The following is a 14,942-nucleotide window of genomic DNA, read 5'->3' on the forward strand; positions in this document are numbered from 1 at the left end:
TTCTCATGACTAACAAAGTATTTAACAGAGATTCCAACTATCTCCATGTCTCTCTCAGGAATAAAAGACCTGGTTCTCAACAGAATTGTACAGAGTTAAAACTCCACTTACGCAGTCTTCTCAGATTGAGATTAATCATCTTTATTTACGTATTTTAAACTTTGCCTATGACAGCAAAAAACATTTATATATAGTAAGTGCCTGTCATCTATCTTGATGAAATATATATGAAATAAGAGATCCAACTCCGTATCTTTAAAGGCTTTAAAGTTCTGATCTGTTCTTAATAACAGAAAACATAATTTCATCATTGTCTGTAATTATCTTTAAGCCCAGAGACTTGCTAGAGAAAGAATTCAAGACAGTCCCAAGTTCTGGGACACTCTATCTGTCACCGAAACCCACAGTTATCTGTGAGCCTCCCCCAGCAAGCTTATCAGCAGCACCATTGCCCTGGATGTCAAGAGAGTCTTCCTCACAGACACTCTTCCAGAATTTCAAGGAAGATAGAGGCACATGCACTATATACTACAATACCTGCCTATGGAAAAGGCCAACTTTCAACAGGCCACATGTTTCAGATACAGCCCAAGCTCATGGCACAATGCATATTTTTATTGTAGTATTGTTGTATGTCAGTAAGTTTTGACCTGTGAGCTTGAACAGGCTCTGAAACTTGCTGGAAGAGAAGTACGCCCTGGTAAATGCAGAGACCAAAGAGGCCACAAACTTCATTACATCAAGGAAAAAGGCTTGACTTCCGAGGTTTGAAATCCTACTCAGCCCTGATGATCTTGATCAGGTCTCTAAATATTTAAGCACTGAACATTTTCTGTAGAGAACATCTGTTTTTATTAGTCAGCTACGTCAAAGACCTAGGTTATAATCCTCAAAGCTGTCAATAATTCAAAGGACCAGCACCCTGTATTGCCAATGGCTTTGACCTCCTACAGTCTAAGAAAATTCACACCTGAGTAGGATGCGTGATATCTTGAAAGTTAAGAAGTAAAGACTAATCTCTCAATTGCACAGAGCAGATTATAGTAACTTCAGTTTGGATACAAACAGGTTTCCCCAAGTCCCCCAAACCTGTTCTTTTTCAGAGTAGAAAGTGAGTAATTTCCTATTTCCTACAAAACTTCCTAACATAAGAAGATATCATTAGTAGGATAGCAGAAAGACCACAGAAGGGAGAATGGAAACTAGGTAATGAATTGAACCAAAAGAAGTATCCAAGTGGAAGAGAGCCCAAGATAAATAGGCATATCGGGTAACGGAGACCCAAATGCCCAAAGAGGACCAAACAGTCTCCAAAGGGCAACGTAGCAAGGGGCTCCAAATCTCTGTCACAACTGTTTGAGAACTGAATGGAGGTCAGGACAACTGGCCTGGTAAGCACGGTTGCCATCACCAGCACTTCTTTCCAGCTATTCCTAAAATCTACGAAAACCAAAGGAGCCTGAACCAATTACCTCGGTGAGCAAGGAGTCACCTTTGAATTTTTCCAAAGTTAGTATCTTCCTATTTTTACACAAAAATACTCTGCACCACACAGGCCATATATATTATTTTTTTTCCCAATGAAAATGAAGGTTTCTCTTTCTACAAAGATCACAAGTGCACAGAACAGAGTTCACTTTTGGCAGCCAGGTCTATTTGCCAGCTAATATTTGCAATTTCAGATTCTTCATTCTACTATTGCAAAGTTTCCCTGAGAATCTGAAAGGCAGTTTACCAATGAAGGTAGTGAAGCGCCTCCTAAATGATGTAAGCTGCTAGCAGAGCAAGAGAGTCTGCATTTAAGAACTGCCCTGGAGCTGAGATACCATTTTGAAATATTTTTTAGCTAGCTAACTGCTCTGAAAACTCCCCTTACTTTTCATTCTGTGAAAATCTTAATGACAGAGTGCAAGCTGATGCTTTGTATCTCAGTGGCAACTTCTAGAAGCCAAGGGGATATCTACATATTTATTCCAGGAGGTAAGCCTGTAATCCCACTTCTCTGTTCCTTGAAGTTCCAGCTGAATTTATTCCTGGTATGTGAGGATTCACTGAAGCAATAAATTGAATCTTAGTATCCAGCGGGGAAGGGAATAAATCCAGCAATTAAATCTGGCTACTCCTGAGGAAGTTGTTTCAGTAGAAACAAGGGCTTATTTTCTTGGTACTTTTTTAAAAAAATAAGAAAAAACACAGATTCACAAACAAAGCACACAGAGGCACAGACCACACTCACTCCATACTGCTAACCAGAAATCTCTACATATGCAAGCATGTACCCATCACGAACTATGAATGTGGATAAGCATCAAAAGGAAAAGTCAGATTCACATTTTTAAGTGAATTAAGAAATAGGCAACAAAGTAGGGTGAAAAATATTGAAAGCTATCATTTTCTGAGCTATTTTGATTTTTTGTTTCACTTACTTTAGGAAGAGTACCATCAAGTGGTATGGCAACTTTCAGATTGCGTATCAATTATATTCTGCAGAAGCTACAGAGAGTAGCTTAGTATACAACTACATAAACATATTTAAACAATAACTCTATTTTTTCAAATACCATTCAGGCAATACTTTACTTTTTTTTCACTAAAAAAAATACTCAGACTTCATATAGGAGAAAATTAAGACAGAAAGGTAAACTGTATCAATATGCATTTTTCATGCACTGCCTACCATCCAGTTTAAAAAGTAAAACATGTAATAAATATTTGTACTAAATATTTTGTTTAATGGTCTATCAATGGGATTTGTATCAACTAGGAACCAGAATGCTTGAACACGAAAAAACTCCTTTGTAAAACAGACAAAATATTTGTCTCGGGTATACTGAAAATAGTAGTAGAAATACCAAAATTAAGTATGCAACATTGGGAATTCGAGCCCTGATTATCCAATACAAGTTTTCATTCTCTACATTTAAAACACAGAATTAAAAAAAACTTAAGCACTCCAAAAAAGAAAAGATCTATCATTAGCAACAAGATGCATTTAATAACAGTAACTGTTAACAAACTGAACTGCACATCTTTGCTTGAAACATCACATCTCCATTGAATGTAGGCAGATACTGCAGAAATTATAGGGCAGATTACTAAGGAACTAAAATACTGTACAGAAAATGTTAAAAACGGCACTGTCAGTCCTGTCAATATTCCTAATATTGGCTGGCTATTGCCATCAAAAGATAACGAGACAGTACTGGTCCACATTTTGTGTGAACATGTCAGAAGTGACATTGTCCTAAAATCCCACTGAACCTACCTTAGAAAAGACTGCAGTGACAGCACCTGTTTTAATCAATAATTCTTTTCACTAAGCTAAATAAAGCACAAAAAGCAGGAGCATCACTTTTAAACTACATAGCATGCTGTGTGTCTTAAATCACTTTTTAACAAAGACAACCTAACAAGCTCTTATGAATTAAGGATGTATGTTCTTGAAAGAGGAGGTACTCTTAGCTCTCTTAAAGGAAGAAAGTACTGAAATGCTTAATATTAGACTAGCATCTCTGGAAAATGGAAGTCCTCTGTTTATTAACAGAACAAGCATGGTATGAAAAATTGCAGACTTGGTAGTTTCGAATCCTTTCAGATATACTTAATATTCAAATATACTTAATCATTTCCTTTAGTGAAATTGTCTGAATTAAGAAATGCTCGGAAAGATGTGTGTCAATCAAACTTCTCTTGTGGATACACAATTAAAAACTGAATGGATTAAACTAGTTTTTATTTGGTTCTATATGGACATCAAAAGAAAAATTTTCTCAATTATTTTATTTAAAATTGAGAGAACTAACAGCTATTTGATTTAGTAATCCCATGAATTGGCTCCTTGATATGAATGCAAGCTAGCACACAATATAATTTATTAGTTTAATTTTATGGCTGGTGTATTTTTGAAGACCTAACTAATCCTATTATTTCAAAGCCTAAAATAAACTTTTATTTGTTTCTTATTACAAGTTTCACAACACGCATCTTCCTTGTTAATATGCTTCAAAAAATAAAAAAGAGACAAAGAAAAATCAGGGCTGGCCTCCAAAGCACTCAGAGGCCCTGCCTGGACCTCTCGGGCTCTTCTGCTGTGCCAGGTCGCCAGGGAGCAGCAGACATGCAGCGGAAAATAGAACTTGATAAACATGGGAACCCGGCCTGAGGAATATGTGGGCATGAGTCAGTTGAGGTAGGAGGGAGGAAGAACTAGGCCAGGCGTCCTGGCTTGGCCATTTTAATGGCACTGGAAAAACTAACAAACGCTGGTTTGTTGTTTGGTGATTCATAGGAACACAAAGTTGAAGCCCTGATTTAGAGTGGTGTGTGGGTAGAGAAGATGGCTAGGCATAATCTTCTATTTGGATAGGCCCATGGCAACCATTCTCAGCAGCAGCAGATTCATATTTTTACATCCAGAAGAATAATTTAAGACTCTAAATCTTTCCTGAAGTGCTGCATGTACATTTGTTTTCTTAGGATATTTGCAACAAACAGTCTAGCAGCTCCTTCAGGACTATTGTAGGCCATCCCTAATGATGGAAAAATTTCAGAAGTTTTAGCATAATGAAAGCTGTCGCTCACCCAAACACCAAATCCCTTTTCCCCAGTATCACATACAACTTTCAAAACACAGTACACAATGGAATAATAGTAACTTTCATTTTCAATAAAACAGAAGAAATTAAGCTCTAGCTTAGTACCAGCAGAAAGTTATTTTTCTCTTACAGACTTTCATTTATCCAGAACTTTTGGAAGTACATAAAATGCTTTTTAAAAAAAAATCAAAAGCAGATAAAAGTAGGTTAAAATAGAAAACAAACAAACAACCCCCCCAAAATCCCCAGATCTTGAGCTTTCTGCCTGATAAGTATCTACCAAAATCTAAGCATCTGTGTTGAAGGGTAGAATCTATGCTCTTCCTATACTCTTATAAAGGTATTCTCCAACACTGATCTATTCATGCTTTCTCAAAAATAGCTCCACAGTGATTATCTAAGGTTTTAAGCAGACCTCCTAGCACATATCATTGTCTACCAACTATTAATATTATTCTCAGTGAATATTCGTTTATGTTTTCATAAAAATAAATTACTCTTTCAAGTGGTCAACTAGTAACTTTTTCCTTTCTTTTTGGAATGATTAAATTTAAGTTAGAGGTAAGTGTGTATGCTTAGTTCCAAAAGCAAAGTTTTAGTAGAGCTAAACTCAAACTCAGGTTTGTGCAGAAATAATTACAGAAATTGTGTTTTAAGCTGTGAGAACAATTCATTATTTAATCCCAGCAGCAATCGGTAGGTTTAGTACCACTGACACTGCCTCATTCTCCCACCCAGTGATTCCAGCTCCTGCATTCTGACACAAAGATTCCTGCTGTTGGGGATAGAGCAGTCCTTCATATATACAAAATAATTATCAAGTACTTTTTTTTTTTTAATAAATCTATGACCTTCAGGTATTAAGCTCTTTTCTTTCTAATCACTGATCCAAGACTGAGGATTAGGAAGCCTTAGTTGATTATACTGTCTGGCAGTTGAAATAATATTCATGCTTATGAAATACAGGACAAATTTTCCTTTTCTTTTTTTTATTGGTGATTTTCTTCTAACATACGTGCTTTCTTTGATTTCAAGATCAGTAGAGCTAGACTACTTTGTTAAATTTCCTGTATGACAGGTTTTCTGAAAGACTAGGGTACACTTATCTACCGGGCCACATACATAAGCAAACAGAAATCTGGACATCGATAACATCTACACTGGTACTTACCCATTCTAAATGAATTTTATTTGAATTCATCCTTTTTTCCTACTATCCCTGTCATATTCAGTGATCAAAGTTTGGTTTAGACTTCAAATATTTCAGAGTATGATCAGAAGTCCTGGGTAGAGAACACCTAGTAAAATGGTACCCCAATCTCCAGTGGATTCTTTGTGCCTATCATAAGTTACCTAAACTGAATCAAATTGTGTATAGCAATCTGAAGCTTAAATCATCAGATGTTTACACAGATTATGTGAAAAAACTACGCTATTTTACATTTATTTTAATAGTATTTATAAAGCCAAGAATGAAGGCTAAGTAAGCTTCCTTATGTTTTGAAAGATTTTATTTCAAAGTAGTGGGAGCTTAATATACATTATTTAGGAAGATCTTCCTCTCTGGTGTACAGAAGGAAAGGAGAATTAAACAGTAAATTGAGAATTTAGCAATAAAACTTGTGGGTTTTTTTTTCCTCCTCTAATAAAACTTATTTCTAAGAGTTGGTGAAGCTTGCCCTCTCACAGGTTATATACAAAGCAAACTGACTGCAGTTGCAGATTTTATGTTGTAAAATATTAAGCTTCTTTGTTCCTCTATCTCTGAGCAAAAAAAATGCTCAATTTTAAATTGCTTGATATAATTTTGAGGCAATCTTTAAAATATTGATTCTAGCCCTACTTGAATAGCCTTATTGTGTTATTCAAACATTATATGCTGTCAGAAATGGCCTAGATCAAATTCTTTCATATACTGGAGCTATATTTTGCAATCAAAATTTGCACCTATCGGATAGGGAAAAGCAGCATACTGTAGGAAAAGAATCAATATATGTGAAAGCAACTATAAATAGAAAAGTCATATAATGCAAAAGATTTTTTTCCTCTCTATAACTATACTAGTAGCTCTAGTCCAATCTAGAAACAAGAAACAAGTATCTTGGTAAAAAAACACAAGCTTTTATTTTTATATATATTTTTAAATTTTTTTTAAAAGGTTTTGTGTGATTGCTCATATGGCCTGTTCTTCAGTTTCTAGAAATGCTAAGACTCGTTTATGATACATCTATAAAGCTTTCTCTACAGCTTTTCCCTTCTACTCCTTTGCACAGAACATCTCTACAGAACTAATGAAAAATAATACACATTAGAATAATCAGTTGATAAAATTAAACTATTTCAAGAGACTATTCATCATTTTAAAGAGTAAAGTCTACATATGATTAAATACTGTAAGTAACAATAACAACCCATAAATAAAAGTCACAATTTATGGCCTGTCAAAAACAAACCATTCCCCAGCTTTATGGATTTTTTTTTTTTTTTTTAGTAGTGACATGTCTTATGCAGAATCAGTAATTTTAACTAACATATTACCAGAACACAATACCACCACCTGCTATATCCCAAGCACGCTCATGGGTAACCAGTTGGAGATTTTTAACAGAATTCAAGACACTTATTATAATAAATTCTTACTGCACTATCATGGATGAATTAATAATTCATCCATAATTAATTCATTGTTTTCATAGTGGGGAGCAATTCTACCCGTTCATGGCCTTTATAAAATACCCTAGACCATTACACATCATCATAGTCAAGGTAGTGCATCCCCCTGCAGGTATTTTGGGAGGGGGATTCCCCTTTCAAGCTTTTGGGTTTCAGTTGTACCATTTCGTTTAGACAGCCCACCAGGATGGTGTTCAGAAATAATTCACCTTTCAAATAATCACCAGCTAAATGTATTTCATGTAATGCATCTCCCAATTGCATCAAAATTTCTTAGATTAAGAGTGTACATAAGGAGGAAAAAAAATTCTGCTAGAGAAACAAGCTAACTTCAAAATATGCACAATAAATGCTTGATTGACAGCCTCTCTAGTATCAGAAGCTAAAGTTGTACCAGCTACTGTAAACAGAATAAAAAAGTAGCCAGAACAGCAGCTAGAAGCCACAGGTTCAGTTCTATTTCTACTACAGTGGTAACCTAAAAGCTGAAGTTTGAGAGGCAGAGAGAAATCCTAGCATTTTGCTTTTAATAATCCTAAAAGATGCTCAATAAAATATATCCTAAAAACAATGTACATTTTAACAAAATTATCTTCATTTAAAGGAACTTAGAAGTTTTACCCCTTTTCTGTTATTTACTCCATCTCTCAACTGTTCCACTGAAATGCACAAGTATTGTTGGCAATATTTGCAGTTGAGGGTCAGAACGAACAATTCTCTTCAGCCTCTTCAGAAGAATACAGAATACTTTGCAAATGTCTCTTTTCATAATTTTTCAAGTATTTTCAAATATTTCACCTTTGTCAAGTATTTAAAATGTTTCTTTATAGAGAATCTTAGGTTGAGAATAAGGAACTAATATTTTAACTGGCTCTGACTAACAGCTCCCATTAGAGTCCTGAAATCTCCTTTAATCATAGACAACATCAAAATTGGTTTCATATTCCTCTCAACACAACTTTAACTTGAAACATTTCTTCCAACCTTAGTCTAGGACACTAAGGGAAATAGCTGTGTTTTTAAATACATCAAATGTAGGAAAGGATATGCACTTACCAAGTGAACATAAGGCACAAAGTATCCAAAAAGTGCAGCCGGAATCCCAAATGCCCAGATTCGGTAACTTGTAACTTTGAAAACGGAGAAATTGAAAATCTTTTTTTTCGGAGAAAATCTGAACTTCCCCTTCTTCCCTTCTTCTTTGTCTTTGGCATTGGAAACGAGGGGTTTATATGAAAAGCCAGCCAGGAACAGAACGAACATAAGGATGCACAGGACCCTTAAGGTGTTGTACAGGCCAACTGAATCGATCAACACTCTCAAGAGAAAAGGCAGAGACACCGTGAACAAGCTGCTGCCTGCAGTGACGATGCCATTCACCAGTCCAAGGCGTTTCTTGAAATAGTACCCGAGAATAACCAGGGATGGTTGGTAGGCAAACGAGCAACCACAGGCAAATAAGATTCCATAGGTGAAATACAGAGGTTCAATGGTGCTATATCAAAAGAAGAAAGTAAAAAAAATATATATATAACATTTTGTGTAGCACTGTATGTTCACATTCAACTACTATATGAAAAATAATCTTTGAATGAATTGAAATATATTTTTAAAATTAACTGAGAGTCTGTATGTACTTATAGTTGAAATATATTGCAACAGTTTAATTTAGCAGTTCAGTAGAAAACACTAGAATATTTCATAAATCTTCATAAGAGAGATGAAAAGCAAAATTGTATTTAAGTGCAATAACACTGAATAGTCTGACTAAAAATACTAATAATACATTTTAAAAATCATAGCCAGGCTGAATTAGCCAAATACAAGTTCAACCATTCTGGGGTTTTTCTCTATTTTTTCCCCCTCTCCAACAAAAATCGTATTTGAATTTTGATTTACACATTTCTCTGCTGTGCTAGAAGTTCAAACATAGTATTACAGCATTTTTCATGAGTCCAGGAAAAACAAATGTATTTATATTGTCTATTAGAAAAATAGAATAGCAAAAATAGTAAACATCATTAAGAGTGGAAAAACTTATCATCAAAATACTAATGTATTATTAGTATAAGGTAGAAAATCGGGGGGGGGGGAGGTTAGACAAATAAATCTCTTTAATTCAGTTTTGATCCAGGTATTGGATGGACCAGAAAAATAACAGAGAAAAAGCTCATTAATAAAAAATGAAAAAGCTCATATAAAGGAGGATCCTAATCACTCACATGGTTCTCCACCATTATCATCCACTACTGCCCAACAACTCAAATAAAGATAGAGTAATTGCATGAGAACACAGGTTCTTGTGACATGAAAAGGTACTCATTCAAGAAATCTTAACAGTATGTAATACCACTATGAGTATAATTGAATACATCAGTAATGTAATGCTAATAATTCAAGGAAGTATTTTTCCCATTTAGACGAAAAAAGAACCAGCCATGTGAGAAATGTTCTTATACAAAGTTTCTGAGCTGGCACTTGATGTTTTACTTTAATTTTTTAGAATGTTGTTATGTTACAAAAGATCCCTTGGTTCTTTAAAATCAGCTACATCTGCTTTCAAAGTAGCTGTTGAAAGCCAGTTAAACTGTGTTAATAAATACATTACGCTCTTTTTCATTTTGGCATTTTGTGAGTTGTGCTTTTAAAAAAAAGAAAAAAAAATGAGGAAACATTTGTACAGTTAAGTAAACTGTCTCCCTCAATTCTACATGTTCAAGTAATTTTGAAATTTATTATGTCAGTGACCTCAGGCTTTCTATAGGCTTTTAAGCAGCTGTTTAAAGAGGCAAGCAAAACCAGAAAGGATTGAAGTAATTTCTTGTGAGAGAACAGAGAAAAACAGCTGCAATTAATCAATGCAATGCTCCAGAGAAGCAAATTTTAAGAATACACTGACATTAGAAGTTCAAGTTCTACTGGAGGAATTTAAAATTTTGCTACACTTCATTACCATTCTTGAGCTTCAGCATTTCAGCTCCTGTCCTCATTAAATGTCACAAGAAACTTTCAATAATCACACAAAGACTATGAGATTACCTGAAGTAACACATATTACTTTAAACAGTAGTTTAATCTCTTTTCTCTTTTACTTGGATTGAGTTATACTTGTTATGTATCAGTTAACAGTGTTTGAAAGGATGGTTATGTGAAAGAATCAACAGATCAATCAATAACACTATTTTCAGTATGTTCTGAGGCCTCCAGTGGCAATATCATATGCCTTTACGCAAGAAAGTAGACTTGCAGTGAGGTGATTTTCATCCTCTCTATTGAGTATTTTGAATTACAGAGCATCTTCTCTAGTTCCTCCCACTAAAAGCAGCAGCACAGAACAGGGGCATCTTCACAGAAACCAAAACAGAACAGAAAATTTCATCTTCTGGTCTGGATTAAAACATACGAAAAATTTCAGAAAAATATCTAAAACATTTTAAGTATTTCATGTAGTGGTGAATCTGCAACTCTTACATTCACCACAGGGTGCAATTACCTTCTCTGTAAGTAAACTCTGTTTTAATTCAAGCAAAATCCCTGAAAATTTTACCCATTTGAGCTTGGATTTTCAAGGGTGCTGCTTTGTTTTGTTTTTAAACAGCAAAAAACACGTGCAAAATCATTTTTCATAGTCACTCACTACCTATCCATGATGATCTGGTTACCTCTCAGCCCTTCTTCAGTAGCCCAAATGAAGTTAAACTCCTTAAGAGAGCCTGTTTTCCAGTTCCTAAATCATTTTTGTGATTCCTATCTCTAATCATCTGCTTATTTGGTTCTCACAGGTTATTCCATGTAGCTGTTCTAATGAGTAGTTAATATCAATCTGATATTTCCATCTGATAAATATATTTCAAATTCTACTTCTGATGATGAAAAATCTTTTTGTTACCCTGCTTCTTCCTTGTTACTTTGGGAGAATCTACTCATTAATGCCTGGGCATCTAGAAATTCTTTTGTACATCTAAGGTACCCTATTTTTAAGGGTATGAATGAGTGCTTTATTTAAATGGTTTTCATCTTAGGATGTTAGCTACCTCTGTATACCATAACTCTCTGCTTTGATATCATAATTTGCTTTGCAAATTTCCCATACGATTGCAAAAATTCTTAGAAAATAATATTTGGCTAATATATGTCTGATACAAGGATATGTATGTATTTCGCTAACATGTATGACACCTCTCGTTCTGTGTGTTATCATGAGAAAGAGTATTTCTGTAACATATAAGTTAATAGTGCTGATTTCTGCACTACAGTATCAATGTATAATATTGATCATGTAAAGAGCAGCTCACAGAAACAACACAAGGGGAAAGACTACCTTTATCAATGGAAAATGTCCAAGAAAAATAAAAACAAACATTACAAAATGAGAGGAGGAACATAACATAGTAAGGACAAAAGACCTTCTACTTCAATCTGTAGGCTCATTCAAATAGTTTGCAGCATGAAATACGTAGTAAAATATTTTTCCTGCATTATATATACTCTTACATCTCAGCTACCTAAGAGATAAAATTCATACTAAGATATCAATATGTAATAAAAGTAGTAACTCATATCTACATTTATCTGCTGAATGAAATTTTACTTTTACAATATTGACCTTTTCTACATCTGACATATATATTCACTTAATTTATAACATCATAGACATAAATCATTTTACAGTCTAAGTAACATGATAGTAACATCAAGAATACGCATTAACATGAGATGTACTTCACCAAGAATTCAGTTCTCTAAAGCACACAAGTGCTCCTCAAATTCTAAAACAAAGTTCAAATAATCTAAAATGTTGTTTTTAAATTCTTTACAGAATAACTTCCCTTTACATGCCTCTTCTATCTTGTTGTTCCAGTGGATAACAAGGAAATACACAAGGATAACAGTATTTTGTTCAGAGGAAGGAAGTAGCTTTCCTTTATCAAGAGGTTTTATCTATAATAATGGGGCTATTTTAATACATATCAATTAACACAATATTGGGAAGTGAGGAGGAAGAAAGATTTTCAAAGAAAAAATCAGTAACTTGTTCAATTAACAAGAAAAAAAGTTTTCCTTTTCCCTTAAGTATGACTTATTCTCAGAAAACACACAAACACTAATCTCAGTATCTAAACCAAAACTACCTGAATTTGTCTTCTCTTCCTGTAAATCTGTGAGTATGTTTTCACATAAGGGCAGATATGCCCAAACTAGCTGTATTAGCTTAGGCACGGCGCCACACAGCATGGATATCCATCTTCCAGATCACAGCCAGTTCACATCTATCTGGTTCAGAGCACAGCCAGGGACAACACATTCCAAACCTGTCTGCATAGATACGCTTTCACCTGTGTAGGAAATCGCTTCTCTATTTTGTTTCTGGTTGTCCTTCTACTTATTCTGGTAAGGGTGGAAAAGGGCAGAGTTAAGAAGTAGAGGTAACTGTAGTTTATTCTCCTGCTCTTTCTTACTCTCTCTTCCTTAACTAGTTTCTAATGATAACTAAGATAAATAACTGAATTTCCTGCTTCCTCATCTTCCAGTTAGCATGTTCAACTTATCAGTTGCATCTTACATCTCTTAGAACTTATTCTTCAAGAGTTACAAAAATGCACAAAATGAAGTATTATCTGCAAGGGTGTAGGGGGGAAACACTCAACTACTCTGTTTTCTCTAACTAATATTTTATTAATAAAATCAGTAAACCCTAGTCATTATATTAAAGTTTTCACCATCTCAGTTCAGCAATTTGACCAGTAAAGAATAATGAAGAAAACATCTGAGTTGAACATTAACACCTTCATGGATTATTGTATATTTAATCAATACTGAAACAATATTTTAAAAGTAAACAGTAAATAACACCTACGTATCTGTTAAAAGACAGCATATATCAAGAAAAGCAAAAAATACAATACATTTATCCAAGAAATCTTGTTTAAGTGCTCACCTCAGCATTAGTCTTGCTGTTGACACATTTAGTAGCTTCTTTTAAAAAGAGATATATATCAAATACATGCTAATATATTCCAAAACAAAAACATTTTTTAAATACCTTACAAAGGAACTTGAAAGGAGTCCAACAAACCCCACTGCTGCTCCAATAACAGCTACTTTTCGGCAACCAAACAGGTCTGTGAATATGCTGACTATCGGTGAGCAGAAAAAGATCATCCCCATGGACAGAGAGCTCACCCATGCTGCAGAACAGAGAAAGATAACATTTTAGAAGACAAGCGTGATTAGAGTTTTCAGGTACTATTTGTATTAATACAGCCATGTAAAATCACATACAGAAGTGAAACATTTTTGTAACTATTTTAAATAGACACCTAATGTGATAAAAACTCAAAGCCTGACAGATTTACGTGATCAACTAATTTAGACATTATCAACTCCAGGAATACAATTAACAACAGAAATAATTATTATTACTTTTATTTTAAACACAATTATTCCCCCAGTGTGAACACGGGTTTAGTCACAGAGACTCCATAAACATTCTGAAATCTATTACCATGCATTTCACTTGAATTAATTCTAGACTTTAATGTCTTTTAGCTGCTAGGATAGCTGAAATTAATGAGTAATTTAAAATTAACATATCTTTAACTTAATTATACATATCTAGATTATACTATTGAGTAAATTAATATCAATCTGCATATAGTTTTTATACTGTAATATATAGGCTAGGAGTATGATTTTATTTTTAATGAAATGAGTTGTGCTAGTACAAAGGCTTCCTCATGTCTTTTTTTTTTTTTTTCTTCAATCTGAACATACAAACTCACTTGCTAAAATATCTTCAAGTTACTTGGAGAGAAAAAGTATTTTATTCATTTAAGTTAAAATCAACTTTATGCTTCACTTCATTCAGAATCATGTATTTAAAACCAACCATTTAACCAGCTACCTTCTAATCATTCTCCCAAAACAGTATTAGTGATACTACACCCAAAAGTTCTTCTCCCAGGGCAAGTTATATTTTTATAACTCGATATTTATAACAAATATATTTAGGCAAGTAAATGTCTCCCCCTAGATGCACTTTTTTCTGGAAAAAAGAAAAAAATCTGGGTGTAACTGGCTAGTAGGAAAAGCTCCCAATGCAAACATACTTGGGAAAAAATACACTTTTTGAATTGCCTGGAAAATGAAAGAACATTTTATCTAAAACAATCTCGAATAGTTTTTAAATTTACATAATTGCGGTTCCATTTAGAATCCCTTTACTAAAGATTACTAGCTAGATAAACAATTGCAAATCAGTGACAAAGACAAAAAGGTATCTTTAAAAATATAACCAAGAGAACTACAGAAGAATATTTGGAAGGATACATATCAAGATTTAGAAGCAGCATCATTAAGGGGCTGAAGAACCCTTCCCATTGATCATTGATAAAGATCCTACTGTGCTAGACACTGTACAAAAGAACAAAACAGACAAGCTAACAGAAAAGTATTGTTCCTTCATCAGAGAGTTTACAATATAAATGAATGTCAAAAGAGAACAGATGGTTAAAGAAAAATAGAAATGTGAGTACAAGAAATAACCCTTACTTTAGGGTAAAGAACGATCTCAATGAACCATGACCTGTTTTTTTTTTTTTTTTTTGTTGTTTTTTTTTTTTTGGGGGGGGGTGTTCAGTGCAAATTATAACCATTATGGAGTTTCAAGCAGCA

General features: G+C 34.1%; 1 protein-coding gene across 1 annotated transcript in view; it reads right to left on the reverse strand.

The window, feature by feature from the left end:
* SLC16A10 (solute carrier family 16 member 10) overlaps positions 1 to 14,942 on the reverse strand; it is an 82,326-nt gene that overhangs the window by 25,271 nt on the left and 42,113 nt on the right. The window contains exons 2-3 of the mRNA XM_062572644.1: positions 13,312 to 13,456; positions 8,325 to 8,763 (exon numbers count right to left, since the gene is read on the reverse strand). Of these exons, the coding sequence (XP_062428628.1) occupies positions 8,325 to 8,763; positions 13,312 to 13,456 (584 nt within the window). The remainder of the gene's footprint in view (positions 1 to 8,324; positions 8,764 to 13,311; positions 13,457 to 14,942) is intronic.

Source organism: Rhea pennata, chromosome 3 (assembly GCF_028389875.1).
Source record: "Rhea pennata isolate bPtePen1 chromosome 3, bPtePen1.pri, whole genome shotgun sequence".
Lineage (NCBI taxonomy): Eukaryota > Metazoa > Chordata > Aves > Rheiformes > Rheidae > Rhea > Rhea pennata.